Source organism: Clupea harengus, chromosome 26, assembly GCF_900700415.2.
Source record: "Clupea harengus chromosome 26, Ch_v2.0.2, whole genome shotgun sequence".
Lineage (NCBI taxonomy): Eukaryota > Metazoa > Chordata > Actinopteri > Clupeiformes > Clupeidae > Clupea > Clupea harengus.
The window spans coordinates 5173925-5188924 of NC_045177.1; the positions used below are offsets into that span (position 1 = coordinate 5173925).

A 15000-nucleotide genomic window follows, 5' to 3' on the forward strand; every position below is an offset into this window, starting at 1 on the left:
GGTGCACTCTGGCCCTGGAAGGGGAAAAGCATTAGCAGTCGTGATCCTAAGCTGATCTGACAATGCAGACTTGAGCTCCCTCCATTGCATTGCATTGCAGTTTGACATCTCTCCTCCTCAAAGGAGTTCGCTCTAGCCTCTCTTCTTCTCTCCCCTGTATCCTGTTTTTCTTGCTAACTGCCCTGTATTTTCCGAACCCTTCTCTCTCCCTCCTGCATTTTCAACTTCGTGGATTGTCTCGAGGCCCCAACACACACACACAGACACACACACGCACACACACATTCAGACACGCACTCCCTTTCTCTCCCCTCTCTTTTCACCCCTTTCTGAGAACAGAAGGAAAAAAAAGTGATATGCATGTGTGTGGGTGTGGTGGTGTGGTGTGGTGTGGTGTGGTGTTGGGGGGGGGGGGGGCATGGAATTCCGTCTGTGTTTGTTTTGGAAATGAATACACAGACACGTGACCCTCTGGAGAGGGAGCAAAGAAAGCTAAAAGAAAGAGAGAGAAAAAGAGAGCGAGAGAGAGAGAAGAGAGAGAAAAAGAAGGCGAGAGACAGAGAAAGACGGGGGAAGAGTGGAGAGGAGCAAGCGAGTACCCGTGCGTGTGTGTGTGTGTGTGTGTGTGTGTGTTTACAGGTGCGGAGCCGACTCCCGTGTAGGTGACCTGGGGAGGTCCTCCTGGCACCGCTAATGCTCGACGTGTCAGCAAATGGAACGCACAATAACACCACCACCAGTCTGGGCCCCCCCAGTGAGAGCAGTTTGAATGAGACATTCCATCTGGGGTGGGTGGGTGGGGGGGGGGGGGGAGGTGAGGGGGAGGGGGCGGCAGCGGCGGTGGTGGTGGAGGGGCTAGCAGGGAGGCGGTTGTTAGCGGTTAGTGTTTAACAGGAGAAAAATGCATGGTTTGGGGCCGAGCTGCTAGGGGAGGGGCCCCGGCTCTGCTTTCACATGGCTCCATGCTTTTCCCCACTCGGGGAGCGTTTATGAAACCACCGAACCCGGTGAACTCCCTAACGCAAGCCACAGGGTTGCAGACACTACGCTGGAACAAAGCCTGTGGCGCTTTTCCTTTTTTTTTTCCATCCCAACTCTGTAACTTTCCTCCATTGGATTCACCTACATCATGTGCACCGAGGCCTACAGTCGAGCAGCACATACACGGGCCATATACACAACTGCACTACAAAATGCACTACGCCTGCTAAATTAGAGTATTGGAGTATTGGAGTAGTGGAGTACTGGAGTAGTGGAGTATTGGAGTATTGACGGGATCCAGGGTTTGGGCTGTAAACACAGTTTCTGTGGACATGTTCGTCCGCAGGAACACAGGATACAGTGGAGTTTGGAGGAGTTCCTAGACAGGTGTCCTTCAAACCGCAGCGCTTCATGGCAACGCTCGTCAAAGGTTTCCTGAACCCCGCTGTACACTAGGGCTCGCCACTCGCCACTCATAGCCGCGTCATCAAAGTGTAGCGTCCCTCTTCTCTCCCAGCTGCCTGTCCGCCTCTCTACTCCCTCTGTCCACAGGATATTGTCTTGGTTTCTCAGCATTACAGTGATCTTACATCATGCTCTCCTTAAAGTGTTTGGCCTGAAGAGGTATAAGGAAAAAACATATTCTCTCTCTCTCTCTCTCTCTCTCCCTCTCTTCCTGTCAGTCTATGTCTCTCTCTACCTCTCTTTCAGCCAGTCTATGTCTCTCTCCCTCTTTTTCTGTCAGTCTCTCTCTCTCTCTCTACCTCTCTTTCAGCCACTGTCTCTCTCTCCCTCTCTTTCAGCCAGTCTATGTCTCTCTCTCCCTCTTTCAGCCACTCTCTCGCTCTCTCTCTCTCTCTTTCAGCCAGTCTATGTCTCTCTCTCTCTCGCTCTCTCTCTGCGGGATGAATGATCTGGCACAGCCCACATCACCTAGGAACTTTACTCATCCATCGACCCTGTCCAAAACAACAGGCGTGTTCCACCCAGTTAGGCTCTTAAGAAGAACAAAACCATCTTTTCTGTGTTTTTGAAGAGAAAAGTGATGGCGATTACACCACATATACAATAGTGGACTTTTTTTGTATTACGTGGATATTATGCGGACACATGTTGGCCACAGTGGCCTTCTCCAGTGTATCAGAAATAGTTGGGGCTTTTGTGAACTCAAGAAGGCCACAGTGACTGAACATGAAGGCCACATGGTTTCAGACTTTGGCCATGGTTTCATCTCCTCAACCTATCAATTCGTCTTCAGGATCATGGGAGGAACTGCCAACAGGTCAACGAAGGCCTTATCTAAAATATGACACATACACAAAAACTGCTCTAATGTATGGATAATATTTAGCATAACCTCCTTCAGTATTACAATCACTTCTCTGAAGAGCTCGTGCTTCCATCTAATGAACTGTCAATAAAGGACAGTCTTGATTTATGCTTTGGTGAATGACACATACAGCAAAGGTCAATTCCACGTTACATCATCACGACTAATTGTTTTATTATTAGCTGTTATAAAACAAATATGGTAAAGTAAACTAGGCTAGTAATGTGAGAATTTGAGGATCACTTTTGAAACCGTTAATGGCAGTCAATAAAAAGTATGAGTACGTTGACTAGCACATTACCTAACTCTCGGTAACGTGATTTGGAAACGTGAAAACTATCAAGTAGCATGCACTAATCCCTGTGCACCCTATTTGCCCAATTCTGCATTGTGGCTCGACTTCTGCCGATTAAACCAACAGGGAGTGCGCATGTTGATCTTCTGAAAAGCCAGCGAGCAGGGGTGAGGGCGGGGGCGGCGATGACCGAAAGCATTAGTTCAGTACAGAGACACAGTCCACCAAGCATCGTTTGTTGTCCCTCACGACACACAAAACTGGGTCAGTTCATGCCACCCGAAATACCAAATGCATTGCATCCATCCTGCATTTCACTAATCCAGCCGGCTGTAAACCTACAAACAGCCTTAAAATGGTGACACCGCACGTACAAACTATTATGTCCTTCTTTCCAAAGCAAATATACTATGAGGTGCTTATAATGGTTTACCTTTAAGGAAGGCCAGTTTTCCCGGAACGTGACGGCGGGGTCTTCTCGTCCTCTGGCTAGTACTCGCTCTCTCCCTCGTCTGTCACTTCAAAAGAAACACTAGACGTCTCTGTCTGTTCACGTAATGTCCCAAGCGACAAAGAAGACGATACTGTTTTAAGTATCCAGATCAGCTGGCGAATGCCTTTGTCAAAACATACCAAAAAATCATGAGCAGCGAAAAAAATTTAGTAGCCTACTTTCTGTATGCTCTAAAACTGTATCAGTTCCTAACGCAGCCCATAAAGTAAATCTTCTAGGCATAGGAAATACGTCTTACAGGCTATCTTAACTTGACAATTCAGACACATGAAAACATGTCTAGTCAAGAGTCTATTAATAACGAAACCGAAAAATGGGTTGAATATGTTACAATATCTCGCTCAAATAGACGGTAAAATAGTGGAATCGCTTATTAACGACGCCGGTCAAGGGTGTAAAAGACTGGTCATCCTCACAAAAACGCCATTCCAAATTGGTGCGCGGAGTCAGTGTGTGCCTTTGAGCGTCGTTTCCAGATGTCTCACGAGTACAGCGGTGCAGAGCTTTTTCATTTGCCCCCCTCCCTCTCCTTCTCACTCTCTGGCCCTCGCCCGCTTTGAGACGTAAGCGGCGCGGCGGTTTCCGTGCGACAGTCTGTGTGCAGACTTCAACGCTGGCCACTCTCCCCGCGGACTCAGCGCATGCCTGCTCCGCCTATATCCACCATGAGCTGTCCAGAGCATTTTTTCCCCAAAGGTGGATTCTTTCGCTACTGCTGTTCCCAAGAGAGAGAAATGTGATGGCCCTTATCGAAGACATAGCTACCTGAAAAACCAGAAGGTGGTCTGTAGTCTATACCTCAGTTAGAAATAAGGCATTATCAAAGAGCACTGGGAATTGACTGGCATACTGTGTTCTATTAGGCTGTAAGCGGTGAATGAAAAAACTCAAATCACCTAACCAGCTCCCACTATTTTTCTACTTGTAGCCTATGTTTTGCATTAATTATCAGATGAATGCATTATTATAATTATTATTATTGTTGGTAGTAGGCTAGTGATAGTAGCAGCAGTAGCCTATTTGTAGTAACAGTAACCTAGTCGAAGGCCTATAAGATAATTGTTCCTTAAGCATTGGGCTTGACATATGGCAACTTAAGTGCATCATTACAGTGTGTGCATGTCTACCACAATGACTTGTGACTATCGAATTATCAACACAGACAGGCTTTAACCTCCATGGACAGCCTGCCACACAGACAGCAAGCTTGTTCTGGAACGGATAAGACCAGGGGGGTATTCCAAGTACGTTTGCTGTTGCTGTAGGCCTTCTTCAACCACACAAACAGAGAAGCCAAGTGCACCATCTTGTGGTTAAAGAAAGATACAACGTTTCATGCGTGAAATTAAACCATTCAAATCTGTTGAATACGTTCCATTTAATTAGGCTTCATGTGGTGTACTGTGTGTTTTTTTGTAGACGTAGCTACCCTATATTTAAAAATAATTTTGTCTAAACGCAGCATGGAATATAAATGGCTTTTGATATTGCATCACAACATTTTAGCTACCATGTGTTGAAATTGGAAATAGCCTAGGCATACTGACCAACTTAAACTATCAACTAAAAGCTAGGTGTTGTTTCATCCGTTGCAAAAAAAATGAGTCACCTTTATGCAATTCTTCTGTAAATTCGGATAAACTCCTATAGGAAGCCTATCCATGAGCCAATCATTCACAAAGTGCCACTAATAACGTATAGACTTGAACATTTGTAAATTGTCAAAAAAAAATTACAAGATTTATATTTTGGTAGCAGTTTAAAACAAAAGACTAGTCTACTGCATGAGTGACATAACATCTTACTTTTTACATTTATAATTAAATCTATTCAACTCGCGATATCCTTTTATTCTGGCTAGTTTTCCAGTAGTTTACATTTTGTACGCTGCTCCCCCTCCCTCCCTTACCGTGTTTAAATAGTCCTTTGTTTACATGGAGCCTACTATGCGGAAGGAGGCTCTTGGTCGCTCCGTGATTCCAACCAGCTGTTTCCCGCCTTGAGAGACATCCGATCAGCTGCAGCTACACACTCTCATGCGGACTGCAGAAGGGGAGGGAGAGAAGCGCTACACACGGAAATCCCACCAGCTGAATGTAAAGTGGCAATATACAACCGCGAACAAATTACAGGCTGTAAATTATTATGCGCATACCAGTGGATTAGGCGCATCATATATTCTGCAAAGTGAAGAAAACAAGTTAAAATAAAAAAATCAAAGGCTCAGAAACGGGGATGAAAAACATGGAGTATTTCATGGTACCAGCTGAGAAGGTGTCTTTGCAACAATTTAGGAAATCGGAGAAAGAAGTCATCGGGGGTCTTTGTAGGTGTGTATTGTTCAATTTGTAATTTCTTATAAATAGGACCCTGCTCAATTAATTTACATCTGCTTACCAACAGACCGATGCAGTAGGGCTAAGAGTTGCATGAGTCTTATAACGTATATGTTCAAATGCGATAACAATAGAAACACTCGGTATAAAGGTAAGCTTGCTTTCCTATTAGCAGAGGTAATACTAGTTGTTTCTGGACATGTGTATTCGACATTAATATGGATAAAAAATTAAGATGAGTGAAATTAACGTTTATAAAAACATAATAGCGTTGCATGTCTCTGGCAAACACTAACCACGTGGTAGAGCGAATACGACGTTTATGTTGATGTGTAGCTAGTAAGTTATTCACTGATTTACGACGGGTTTATTTTTGTTGTTGCTGTTACTCACCTCTACATTTACTATTGCATAGAAGTGATTTATCACGTTTACGCAGCCATTCATATTTAACTTGCGATATTGAAATGTTTTCGTCTGTTATTTGCATCGTGACGACCATGCTCTTGTGTTCAGACTACGCAGCCATAGCTGTGGCGTGCGCAGAAATGTTGTGGTGTTAGTGTTAGCAAATCAAGAGGCCACTTGTGTAATTTCCTGTGTTTAGCTCATATTGAATGAGATGGCAATATACGTTGAGTTTCTTTCGACTTAATTTTTTATTATTTAAGTTCTTTCTCATCCTAAAGCCAGAGTACGTTCGATTTTTAACGCAGCTCTAGAAGCTAGTTCTTGAGCTAGCTAGCCGTACTATTTCAACCACGCTGCCTTGAGCGCATTGGCGGAAACAAGATGTATTGTTCTGGGACCAGATGGGAAGCACTCGATCCGAATGTCTTCCCGTTTGGTGTGAAATACTAGTTATCAATTAGTTCCTGCAACTACCTCAGAATGGCCTTGCTGTTTCAACAGAAATTAATTCTGTCGGTTATTTCAATACCGTATATGTCCTTGAACTGAAATTCAGAATGGCGTTTATAATGGTTTGATGTCTGCCTCGCGGAAGGATCTCTTGCCGTCGTGAAAAGACAGTAAGACCTGAGTCATTCGGTTGAATGACGAAGGGAATTTTGGGACTTGTAGGACACTAGACGCAGGGACTCCGGCTGTGTTGCTACCAAAGGAAGACCTATGTCTATGGTTGTTACATAATGTAGGTCACCTTATGATCATGATATCCCAGAGAGTCCCTGACAGGATCTTGGATAACTAGATTTCTAGGGTTAATGCTACAAAGGATCAATTTGTTTAATGTCGATGCAACATATAAAAAAGGCCGCACTAAACTGAATGTAAATAAATATATGTAAACGTATTATTACTAATATTATCATTATTGTTATTATTGCAATAATATGTTGGTGTGAAAAGCCGAGATAATTTAGTTACATTATTTTATAGTCATTTGGTGACATTGGCATTTGTGTAGCCTACCGCAATTTACCAATGCTTTACTAAAAGGCTACACTGCATCCCTAACTCCTGACAAGTCTGCCAATTTTTTTTCTTTACGTAAAATATTTAATTTCCATACACAGTAAGCCTAAATCAATTGTTATGCATGCATTTGCTGCGCTTGGCTAATTAGCCGTTTGATCTCTCTTTCTGTTAGTTTGGCCAATATTCCGTTGACACCGGAGTCGGCCCGCGACCAGGAGCGTCGCATTCGCCGGGAAATCGCCAACAGCAACGAGCGGCGCCGAATGCAGAGCATCAACTCTGGCTTTCAATCCCTAAAGACGCTCATCCCACACAGTGACGGGGAGAAGTTAAGCAAGGTGACTGATCTTTTTGCTCCGCATAGTGACGGGGAGAAGTTAAGCAAGGTGACTGATCTTTTTGCTTTGCATAGTAACTTTGAGCATTAGCTCACTTTACCAGATGGCCAGTGTCATGTTCACATTGTTGTACATGTACTGTTTGGTTTGTGTTATTGTTTCTGCTATGATGATATGGAGCTTCCATTATTCCACTGTTTTCTAGATGCTGTACTATACTATGCATTTTTTTCTGTAAATAAGAATGTTTTTAATTGCAATTATTGTCTGAATATTTAAATAAGAATACAAAAGGAAACAAGTTTCACAACGACTTTAATCATCAAGTATTTTTCACTCATAGAAATATCGTTTCAAAACTAACAAAACTTGTTGCATGGGATTTCCAAAAACTGGAATTGACGGAGTACATTTGAAAAAGTGTACCACACGATATTTGTTTTGTGGTACTAGCTTTGTCCACCTGGTGGTGCTGTTTTGGAGTTGGACTGATTAATAAAGTTATTTTAAGTCATCCGCCCTTATTTTGCTACCCCCTCAGAGTTGAGGTTGTACCATAGTGTACCATAGGATTTAATACATTGTGCATGTCACTGCATACAGTACAGTTCATTTTAAGGGACCCCTTTCTGCTCAGAACTGATCTTCATTCATTGTTTTACTGAAGGAGCGAATCATCCAAATCCATTTCAACAAACCATAGTTTTTGAAAACACTCATACCAGTCTAATATTGAATCAAAGTGGCTGAATTGGTCTCTAATCAGACTGTATATCTGCGCTAATACTTAGCGATTTTGTTTGTTTTTGTTTTTTTATTAGGCTGCAATACTTCAGCAGACTGCTGAGTACATCATCGCTCTGGAGCAGGAGAAGACTCAACTCCTACAGCAGAACAACCAGCTCAAGCGCTTCATTCAGGTAACACACTCTACAGACTCCTACAGTAACACACACTATACAGACTCCTACAGTAACACACACTATACAGACAACTCCTACAGTAACACACACTACAGACAACTTCTACAGTAACATGCACTACAGACAACTCCTACATTACAGCCAAAGTTTTGGGCAGTGGGTAATTTTTTTTAAATTTCATTTTACTTTCTGCTTGTAATACGTTAGGTAAATGAATCATAGTTGGACATTCTTTTTGAAAAATGTCAATTATCCGTATTCTATATTGATGTAAAAGGCAGTGCAGGTTCAGTACAACTGCAGTAATGTTTTCTTGTCGTCATGGCTACCTCTGTGTCTATCTCTGGTGTTGTCCAACTCCACTCACCATCTTTTTCTCTTTGGCAGCAGGAGTTCACCGGCTCCTCGCCGAAGAGGAGGCGGACGGAGGAGAAGGATGAAGGCATCGGCTCTCCGGACATCCTGGAAGAGGAGAAGCTGGAGGACCTGCGGAGGGAGCTGCTGGAGCTGCGGCAGCACCTGGAGAAGGAGCGCTCCGCCCGGGCACAGCTGGAGGAACAGGTGAGAAACACACACACCTACCGCCCAGACTCGAGGAACTTTACTCACAGGGACTCTTAGGATGTGCTGTTACCTAATGTAGGTCACCATATGGCTGTGATACAACATGCTTAGGCCTGTCCTAGGCTCCCCCCCCCATTCTTGCCTCAGACACAGATGAACCAATGCAACCAATCACAAGCCTTAGCATTCAAACCAATATTATAGAATCTTTGTAGAAAGAGTAATGGATGATCAACTTTATCAAATCTGTATAAGATCCACAAAAAGGGCAGCACAGCGCTTATTGTCTAAAGCCGATACTATGTTATTTGAAACTTATGTGGTAGCTGAGGTAGTACTGGGATTGGCTCTAAATCCAGATTTGTGTGGATTTAATATTGAGTAACTTGAAAAAAAGGACTTGAGTTGGTTGTTAACCAAAGATTCCAAGATTTTTGCTAAACAGGGTCATTTGGATATTGGTCGATAATTATAAGAAATAGTCTGTATCACCTCTAAGGAGTCACATTGGCCAATTACCCGACACTAGAAAAACATGCCCGCTCAGATAGAAAGATTCAAAATATGTTTATTGTTCTGTGATAATTGGAGCAGAAAAAATGGATGTAATTAATCCTCACCAGTTGAACTCCTGTTTTCAGTGGCTTGCAGTGCATCAAATACATAATTAGGAGAATAGGGCTGAAGGGTTAACTGAGCAACATGGTTCATGGTGCACACACAATCATCAACGAGAAGAAGAATTTTGGAAAAAGGGGGTTACAAGAAGTTTGTGTGCTACAAAAGTGGGACGAGGTGAATCAGCCCTAGAGCCACCTTTTTACATGTATGGATTTATGGATCCCTAAGTGAGATGACTATGAGTTTACCCAAACAAAGTGAAAGGATATAGGTGATGTAATCTTTGCCAGGCCAACCAACAGTAGGCAAATTCCAACAGGGACAGGGTGCTGCACGACGCCCTTAGTTTCTGCTGAGCTAATGTAACCGTAGTAGCCGCTGGCAGAGTGGAGCGGGGCCGGGTGGCGGCACTGGTAAAGTCATTGCATAAGGTCACCAGTTCAATTCACCGGGGGATTCTCTGCAGGCATATGGACAGGATCAGACCACCCATAGAGTTTCTGCTCTGAAATTCCCTCACTCACTTGAAGAAAACACTGTATTGCGAATCGCTTACTTGCTAGCTTGTATGACGAAATGCACTCTTATGTGAGAACCTAGATTTTGTAGTTGTTTAGGCGAAGTTAGTGTCATAATGGAGTAACTTTGCAAACTACTGGAATGTGAAGAATGAAGATCTGTTCTGTAATTGTGTCCCTGCCAAGTGACTAGTCTAAGCCACAGTTAGTGTTTGCTATCAAATACACAGTTAGTTAGTTAACACAGTTAGTGTTTGCCGTCAAATACACAGTTAGTTAGTTAGTTCACACAGTTAGTGTTTGCGATCAAATACACAGTTAGTTAGTTAACACAGTGAGTGTTTGCCGTCAAATACACAGTTACAAGTAGTAGCCTTAGGCTTGAATGAATTCGCACCTTAGTCAATATTTACATATAAGCCAAAAAGTCGGGATATTTCTTTTTTTTTTACAAAAAACGAAAAACGAATCAAGTGAACCAGTAAGTGCACTTTGCTCTAAGAAACAAGTGGACCTTTTACATTGGTATGCCGTAATATGAAGATTTGTGTTAGTTTGAAAACGAAACAAATCCGGGCAGCCTGTGCTTGCTCTGCTGAGTAGTTTTTCACCTGTCCTTGCTTCGTGTTAGCCACAGAGTGTGCTGACCTCTGACCTCAAAGCCTAAATCTCTCCTCCTCTTCTGCGGCCTCAGCTGCGCTCCCTGGACACCCAGCTGTACCCTGAGAAGCTGAAGGCGGTGGCCCAGCAGGTGCAGGAGCAGCACTCTCTCCTCCACACACAGACCCTGCTACGCCTTCAGCAGCTCCAACAGCAGCAGCAGCAGCAGCAGCAGCAGCAGCCCGAGAGAGACAGCGCCTCCCGCAGTCCACAGGTGAGACACAGGCCATGTCTGTCTGTCTGCTCCCCTGTGAGACACAGGCCATGTCTGTCTGCTCCCCTGTGAGACACAGGCCATGTCTGTCTGCTCCCCTGTGATATATGGGAGATGTTTCCCTGATGTTAAGTGTTTGAAATGATTCTTATGCCATAGTGTGAACAAACACATTGACAGGAGTAAACCAACTACAGCGATGTGAATTTACCAATTTATCACTGTGTTATAAATACTCCAAGTTCTGGTAGAGCTCTGTAAAAGCTATGCGAGGTGTTTCAATGGTATTTATGTTTTAACTGACTAGTTTTGTACATAATGGATCTTTACAGAATGTAGTTGATGACTAACATCCTAACTTATGTAGAAACTGTTTCTACGTAAATAAATTGAGCCATTTTAGTTCAGAAGCCCTGGACTGGTGTTCAGTAGGGAAAGGGTTAAGTACCTGAATGAGTCCAGAGGGCCAGGACAGGAAGCAGGTGTTGCTAAACGGCATAGGAGAGGAACTGCTTTGAGGAACTACCAGAAGGGCTGCTTGTGATGTGTTGCCAAACAAATACTGTGGAGTGGCTAACGGATAGTTTCCAGTGTTTACATTTGCTGCACCTGAGAGTATATTAGATGCACTAGCTCTCTCACAGCCACGGGAAGGTTTGAAAGTGCGCATGTGGTTATAAACAGCCTCTGTGTTTGTAATCTGTAATGTTTTTAATGCCTTTGGGTTATCATTCTAACTGTGTGTGTGTGTGTGTGTGTGTTTTATAGGTGATGCCCCCTCCCACCCCCCCTGCCCCTACCCACCACCCTACTGTCATAGTCCCCGCCCCCACACATTTCGCCACGGCGGCCGTGAGCCCAAACCCCAGCAGCAACATTATGTCCACATCGCGGCAGAATCTTGACACTATTGTTCAGGTGAGTCCGCTTGGGTTGCTTTTGTACTTTTTAATGTGTTTTTAAGAAGCAATACAGTTCATAATAATGAGTTGGACGGCCCGGTGTGTGTATTTGTGGGTGTCTGCCTGTAAATGGGTATTTGTCTGACCTTTTAACCTCCATCTTCAACTCCAGGCCATCCAGCATATCGAGGGGACCCAGAGAGTGGGCGGAGTCGAAGAGGAGCAGCGGCGGGCCGTCATTGTCACCCCGCGCCGCGTCTCTATGGAAACCACGGGCTCCGACACGGCCTCCGACAGTGAGGGTGAAGGGAACTTCGCCATGACCTAATTGCTGTATTCGCCCTCACTACAGACACAAAACAGTGAATGTATAACACTCACGGCAGCACTTACATGCAAACACACACACACACACACACACACACACACACACACACACACACACACACACGTGTCTACATGCATACACTCAAATTCAGTCGTGGTGAGCTATATGTTTGGTAAAAGAACATTTGATTCTACCACCCAACACAACACACACACACACACACACACACAGGAAAAGCTACCCCCTCTCCTCCTCCCTTTTTGAATGATGTTTGATGCAGCTGGACTCTGTAAGAGATGTGTTGATGGCACCCTTCCTCCGTTCTCCCATTTTTTTTTTTTCTTTCCTGTAATGGCATAATTTCACTCATCTCAGTGGAGGAGTGGGGAAGGGAGAGAGGGGCGTTGAGGGGGGGCGACACTTAAGCGAGGTGACCAAAGAAAAGCCATGTCCACTCTTAGAGGGGGCCAGGTGTACAACCAACACGAGACCTGTCCTCCGCAGAAGCCCCGGTCAACTTCCTGTCACACATGTCCTAGTACTATAGCTAGCGTGCTCTTTGGCTGCCATTTTCTGCGTTGCTTCGTTTAGTCCCCTTTCCCCCCCCTCAGACTAAGTGTTTCTGCACTAAAGTACACACTCTCCTTCTCTTTTTTTTTCTGAATGCATGAATTGCAATTGGTGCTTCAGTCCTTTCTTTTCCTTTTTGCTTGTTTAAAGGAGGAAGGCGAAGATGAGTGTATTAGCAGAGCCGCCGTCGTGGCCGTTTATCTATGCAGTCTACACCGCGTACTTAGACACTATTCAGATGCAAATTACACTCAGAAAAGAAAACGACACAGATTGCAAAACCTGTCTAAACGGAGCACACCCTCAGCACGTACTGTTTACCTTGTGGTCCACCTGGTGGGACGTACCATTGCACCACCCCACCAGTGGAACGTACCACCTCACCACCAGAGTCCTCCAGGCACCCTCACAAGCCCTGCAGATGAGCTTCTCTCATCACGGTGCCTTCCGTCAGTGACCCCTAACCTGAAAGCACTAGATAGGTAAAAAAAATACAGGTAACTAGCAGCAGATACAGAGAGACAAAATCAAGACTGATACAAAACTACCCACGTTTCTGTAGACCTGGATGGGGGATGGGGGGGATCCAGGTCACATGTCTGTAGACCTGGATGGGGGATGGGCGGGGGGGGGGGGGATCGAGGTCATGTGTCTTTACACTTGAAGAAAATATCTGTTTTGGCTGTACCGTGCAGGCCTGTGAAATTGCAACACGGCCTGTTTCCAAGCTCTGCGAACAGCACTGAAGCTCATCCACACAGTTCCCAGCTAGAGCACCTCCAATCCGGATCTCCTCAAAGACGAGAGGTTTCCACCCCTGACCACACATAGGAAAAAGGCAGCTGTTTCAAATAGGAGCTGGGTCTTTTGTGCCCCCTTCAGTATGATCTGGGATAAGACTGAGATTAGCCTTTTCTAACATGTCTCCAGCATTTGGTTGTTGGCACTCGGATGAAGTTCTCTCCCGCGTTCCTTTGGTCATAGCATGTGAATAGGTGACTGCTAACGATCCCCGGGGTCAAGGCGACATTGTCAACCACACAACTCCACATCTTTAGCTCAGATAACAGGAGTTTCGGTCATGTAAAGCTCACGCATTGTTAAGCTTGTGTGTCTTGTCAGTCTATTTTTGGTTTCCTTGGCTTTCGTTTTTTTTTTTTTTTTTTTTTTTTTTTTTTTTTTTTTACTGTAGTCAGATTTTTTTTAAAGAAACTTGTCTTCTATGGTGTTGCCTGTGTAATTTTCTCTGTTTCCATTGGACAACCTTTCATCTCTATATACACCTGTACAGACAACAAAATGAACTGTGTTTAAAAAAAAGAAAAAAAAAAAAAAAAAAGGAAGAACATGAAAAAGAAAGTAAGAAAACCAGAATTGTACAGACCTGAAGTATGGGAAAATAAAAATAAGGGTACATGTTACAGGCTAACATGAAGCACTTAACTGTCCTGTCACATATATAAATATATATATATACACATTTCAGACTTCAAAAACGATGAACAGCCATTCCATGATCTGTATCTGTGTCCCATGTCACCATTGTTTCCCATCGTTATCACCATTCATTTTAATTTTTTCTTTCGTTGACTTCATGCTTCATCTTTCCTCGCATCTCTTTATTCGTCTGTGCATTATAGGCTACCTTGTCATTTATGTTTCGTTTTTTTGTTCCCTTTTCATTTGTTTGTAGAAGTGCTCTGTGTTTTTAAAAAAAAGCGGTTATATTTTTTTGCTCATTAAGAGGGGTTATGAGAGGCCAGTGCCTTTGTTTTCTTTTCCAAATGATGAAAGAAAAATAATAAATTTTGTACTTTTTTTTACAACTTGTTGTCTGGTGGTCATTTTTATATGGTTAACGCTTCTGAGTCGAGGTGTTGGTGGAATTGTTACACAACAGACAATGTGGTTTGAAGATTGAAATTCATAATCATAAGCTTAGATGCTAATGAATTATTGATTAATGCATTTGATTGGAATATCATAACTTCTGAAAACGGTATTGTCTGCACTGTAGAAAATTCCTTTCAGAGATCTAGGACACATACACAAATATAAAACACCCTTGGGGCATACAGCTGCAGATGTCCCGTCTTTCTCCCTTTTGAAAGTTGTGGGTTCAGAGCCTACTCCACGTTTTATGGATTTTGTCATTTTATCATCAGACCTCTTCTGTGGTAAAGCAGACTCCATATTTCAAATGCATGGGGGTGCCAAAAGACTTCGTCTGGTTGTATTTCAGTCCCAACAGTTGGATTGCTCCGTCTGTAGATTTACATCCAGCTGACAGCTTCTCCTCACAGCCCGCCCAGGAGGACACCGCTGGAGTCGGAGATATTCCTTTGTTGCTGTGAAGCCTCTTCGTTCAAGTCACAACTCCATTTACTGATAGTGGTCGTCAGACTTCTGCTAGGTCAAAGGTCAACGCAATAGTTTGTGGGTCACTATAATGCAGCACACACACAT

At 43.7% G+C, this 15000-nt stretch overlaps 2 protein-coding genes across 8 annotated transcripts in view; one reads left to right on the forward strand and one right to left on the reverse strand.

Moving 5' to 3' along the window:
- The window catches only part of glis2a (GLIS family zinc finger 2a), a 32663-nt gene extending 28738 nt beyond the window's left edge, over window positions 1-3925 (reverse strand). The window contains exon 1 of the mRNA XM_031563475.2: window positions 3040-3925. The gene's annotated coding sequence lies outside the window, so the exon portion shown is untranslated. The remainder of the gene's footprint in view (window positions 1-3039) is intronic.
- Window positions 3926-4944: 1019 nt separating this feature from the next.
- LOC105896886 (transcription factor AP-4) lies at window positions 4945-14360 on the forward strand. Of its 7 annotated transcripts, none has more exons than XM_031563944.2 (7): window positions 4945-5450; window positions 7069-7282; window positions 8056-8154; window positions 8545-8718; window positions 10555-10734; window positions 11503-11652; window positions 11809-14360. In XM_031563944.2, exons 1-7 carry the CDS (start codon window positions 5356-5358, stop codon window positions 11962-11964), a joined length of 1068 nt encoding a protein of 355 aa, XP_031419804.1. In that variant the 5' UTR covers window positions 4945-5355; the 3' UTR covers window positions 11965-14360. The 7 variants fall into 7 exon arrangements, with proteins under 7 accessions (XP_031419804.1, XP_031419806.1, XP_031419805.1 ...); XM_031563946.2 differs by having other exon boundaries at window positions 7069-7234; XM_031563945.2 differs by having other exon boundaries at window positions 4955-5450; window positions 8548-8718.
- The last annotated feature ends 640 nt before the right edge of the window (window positions 14361-15000 follow it).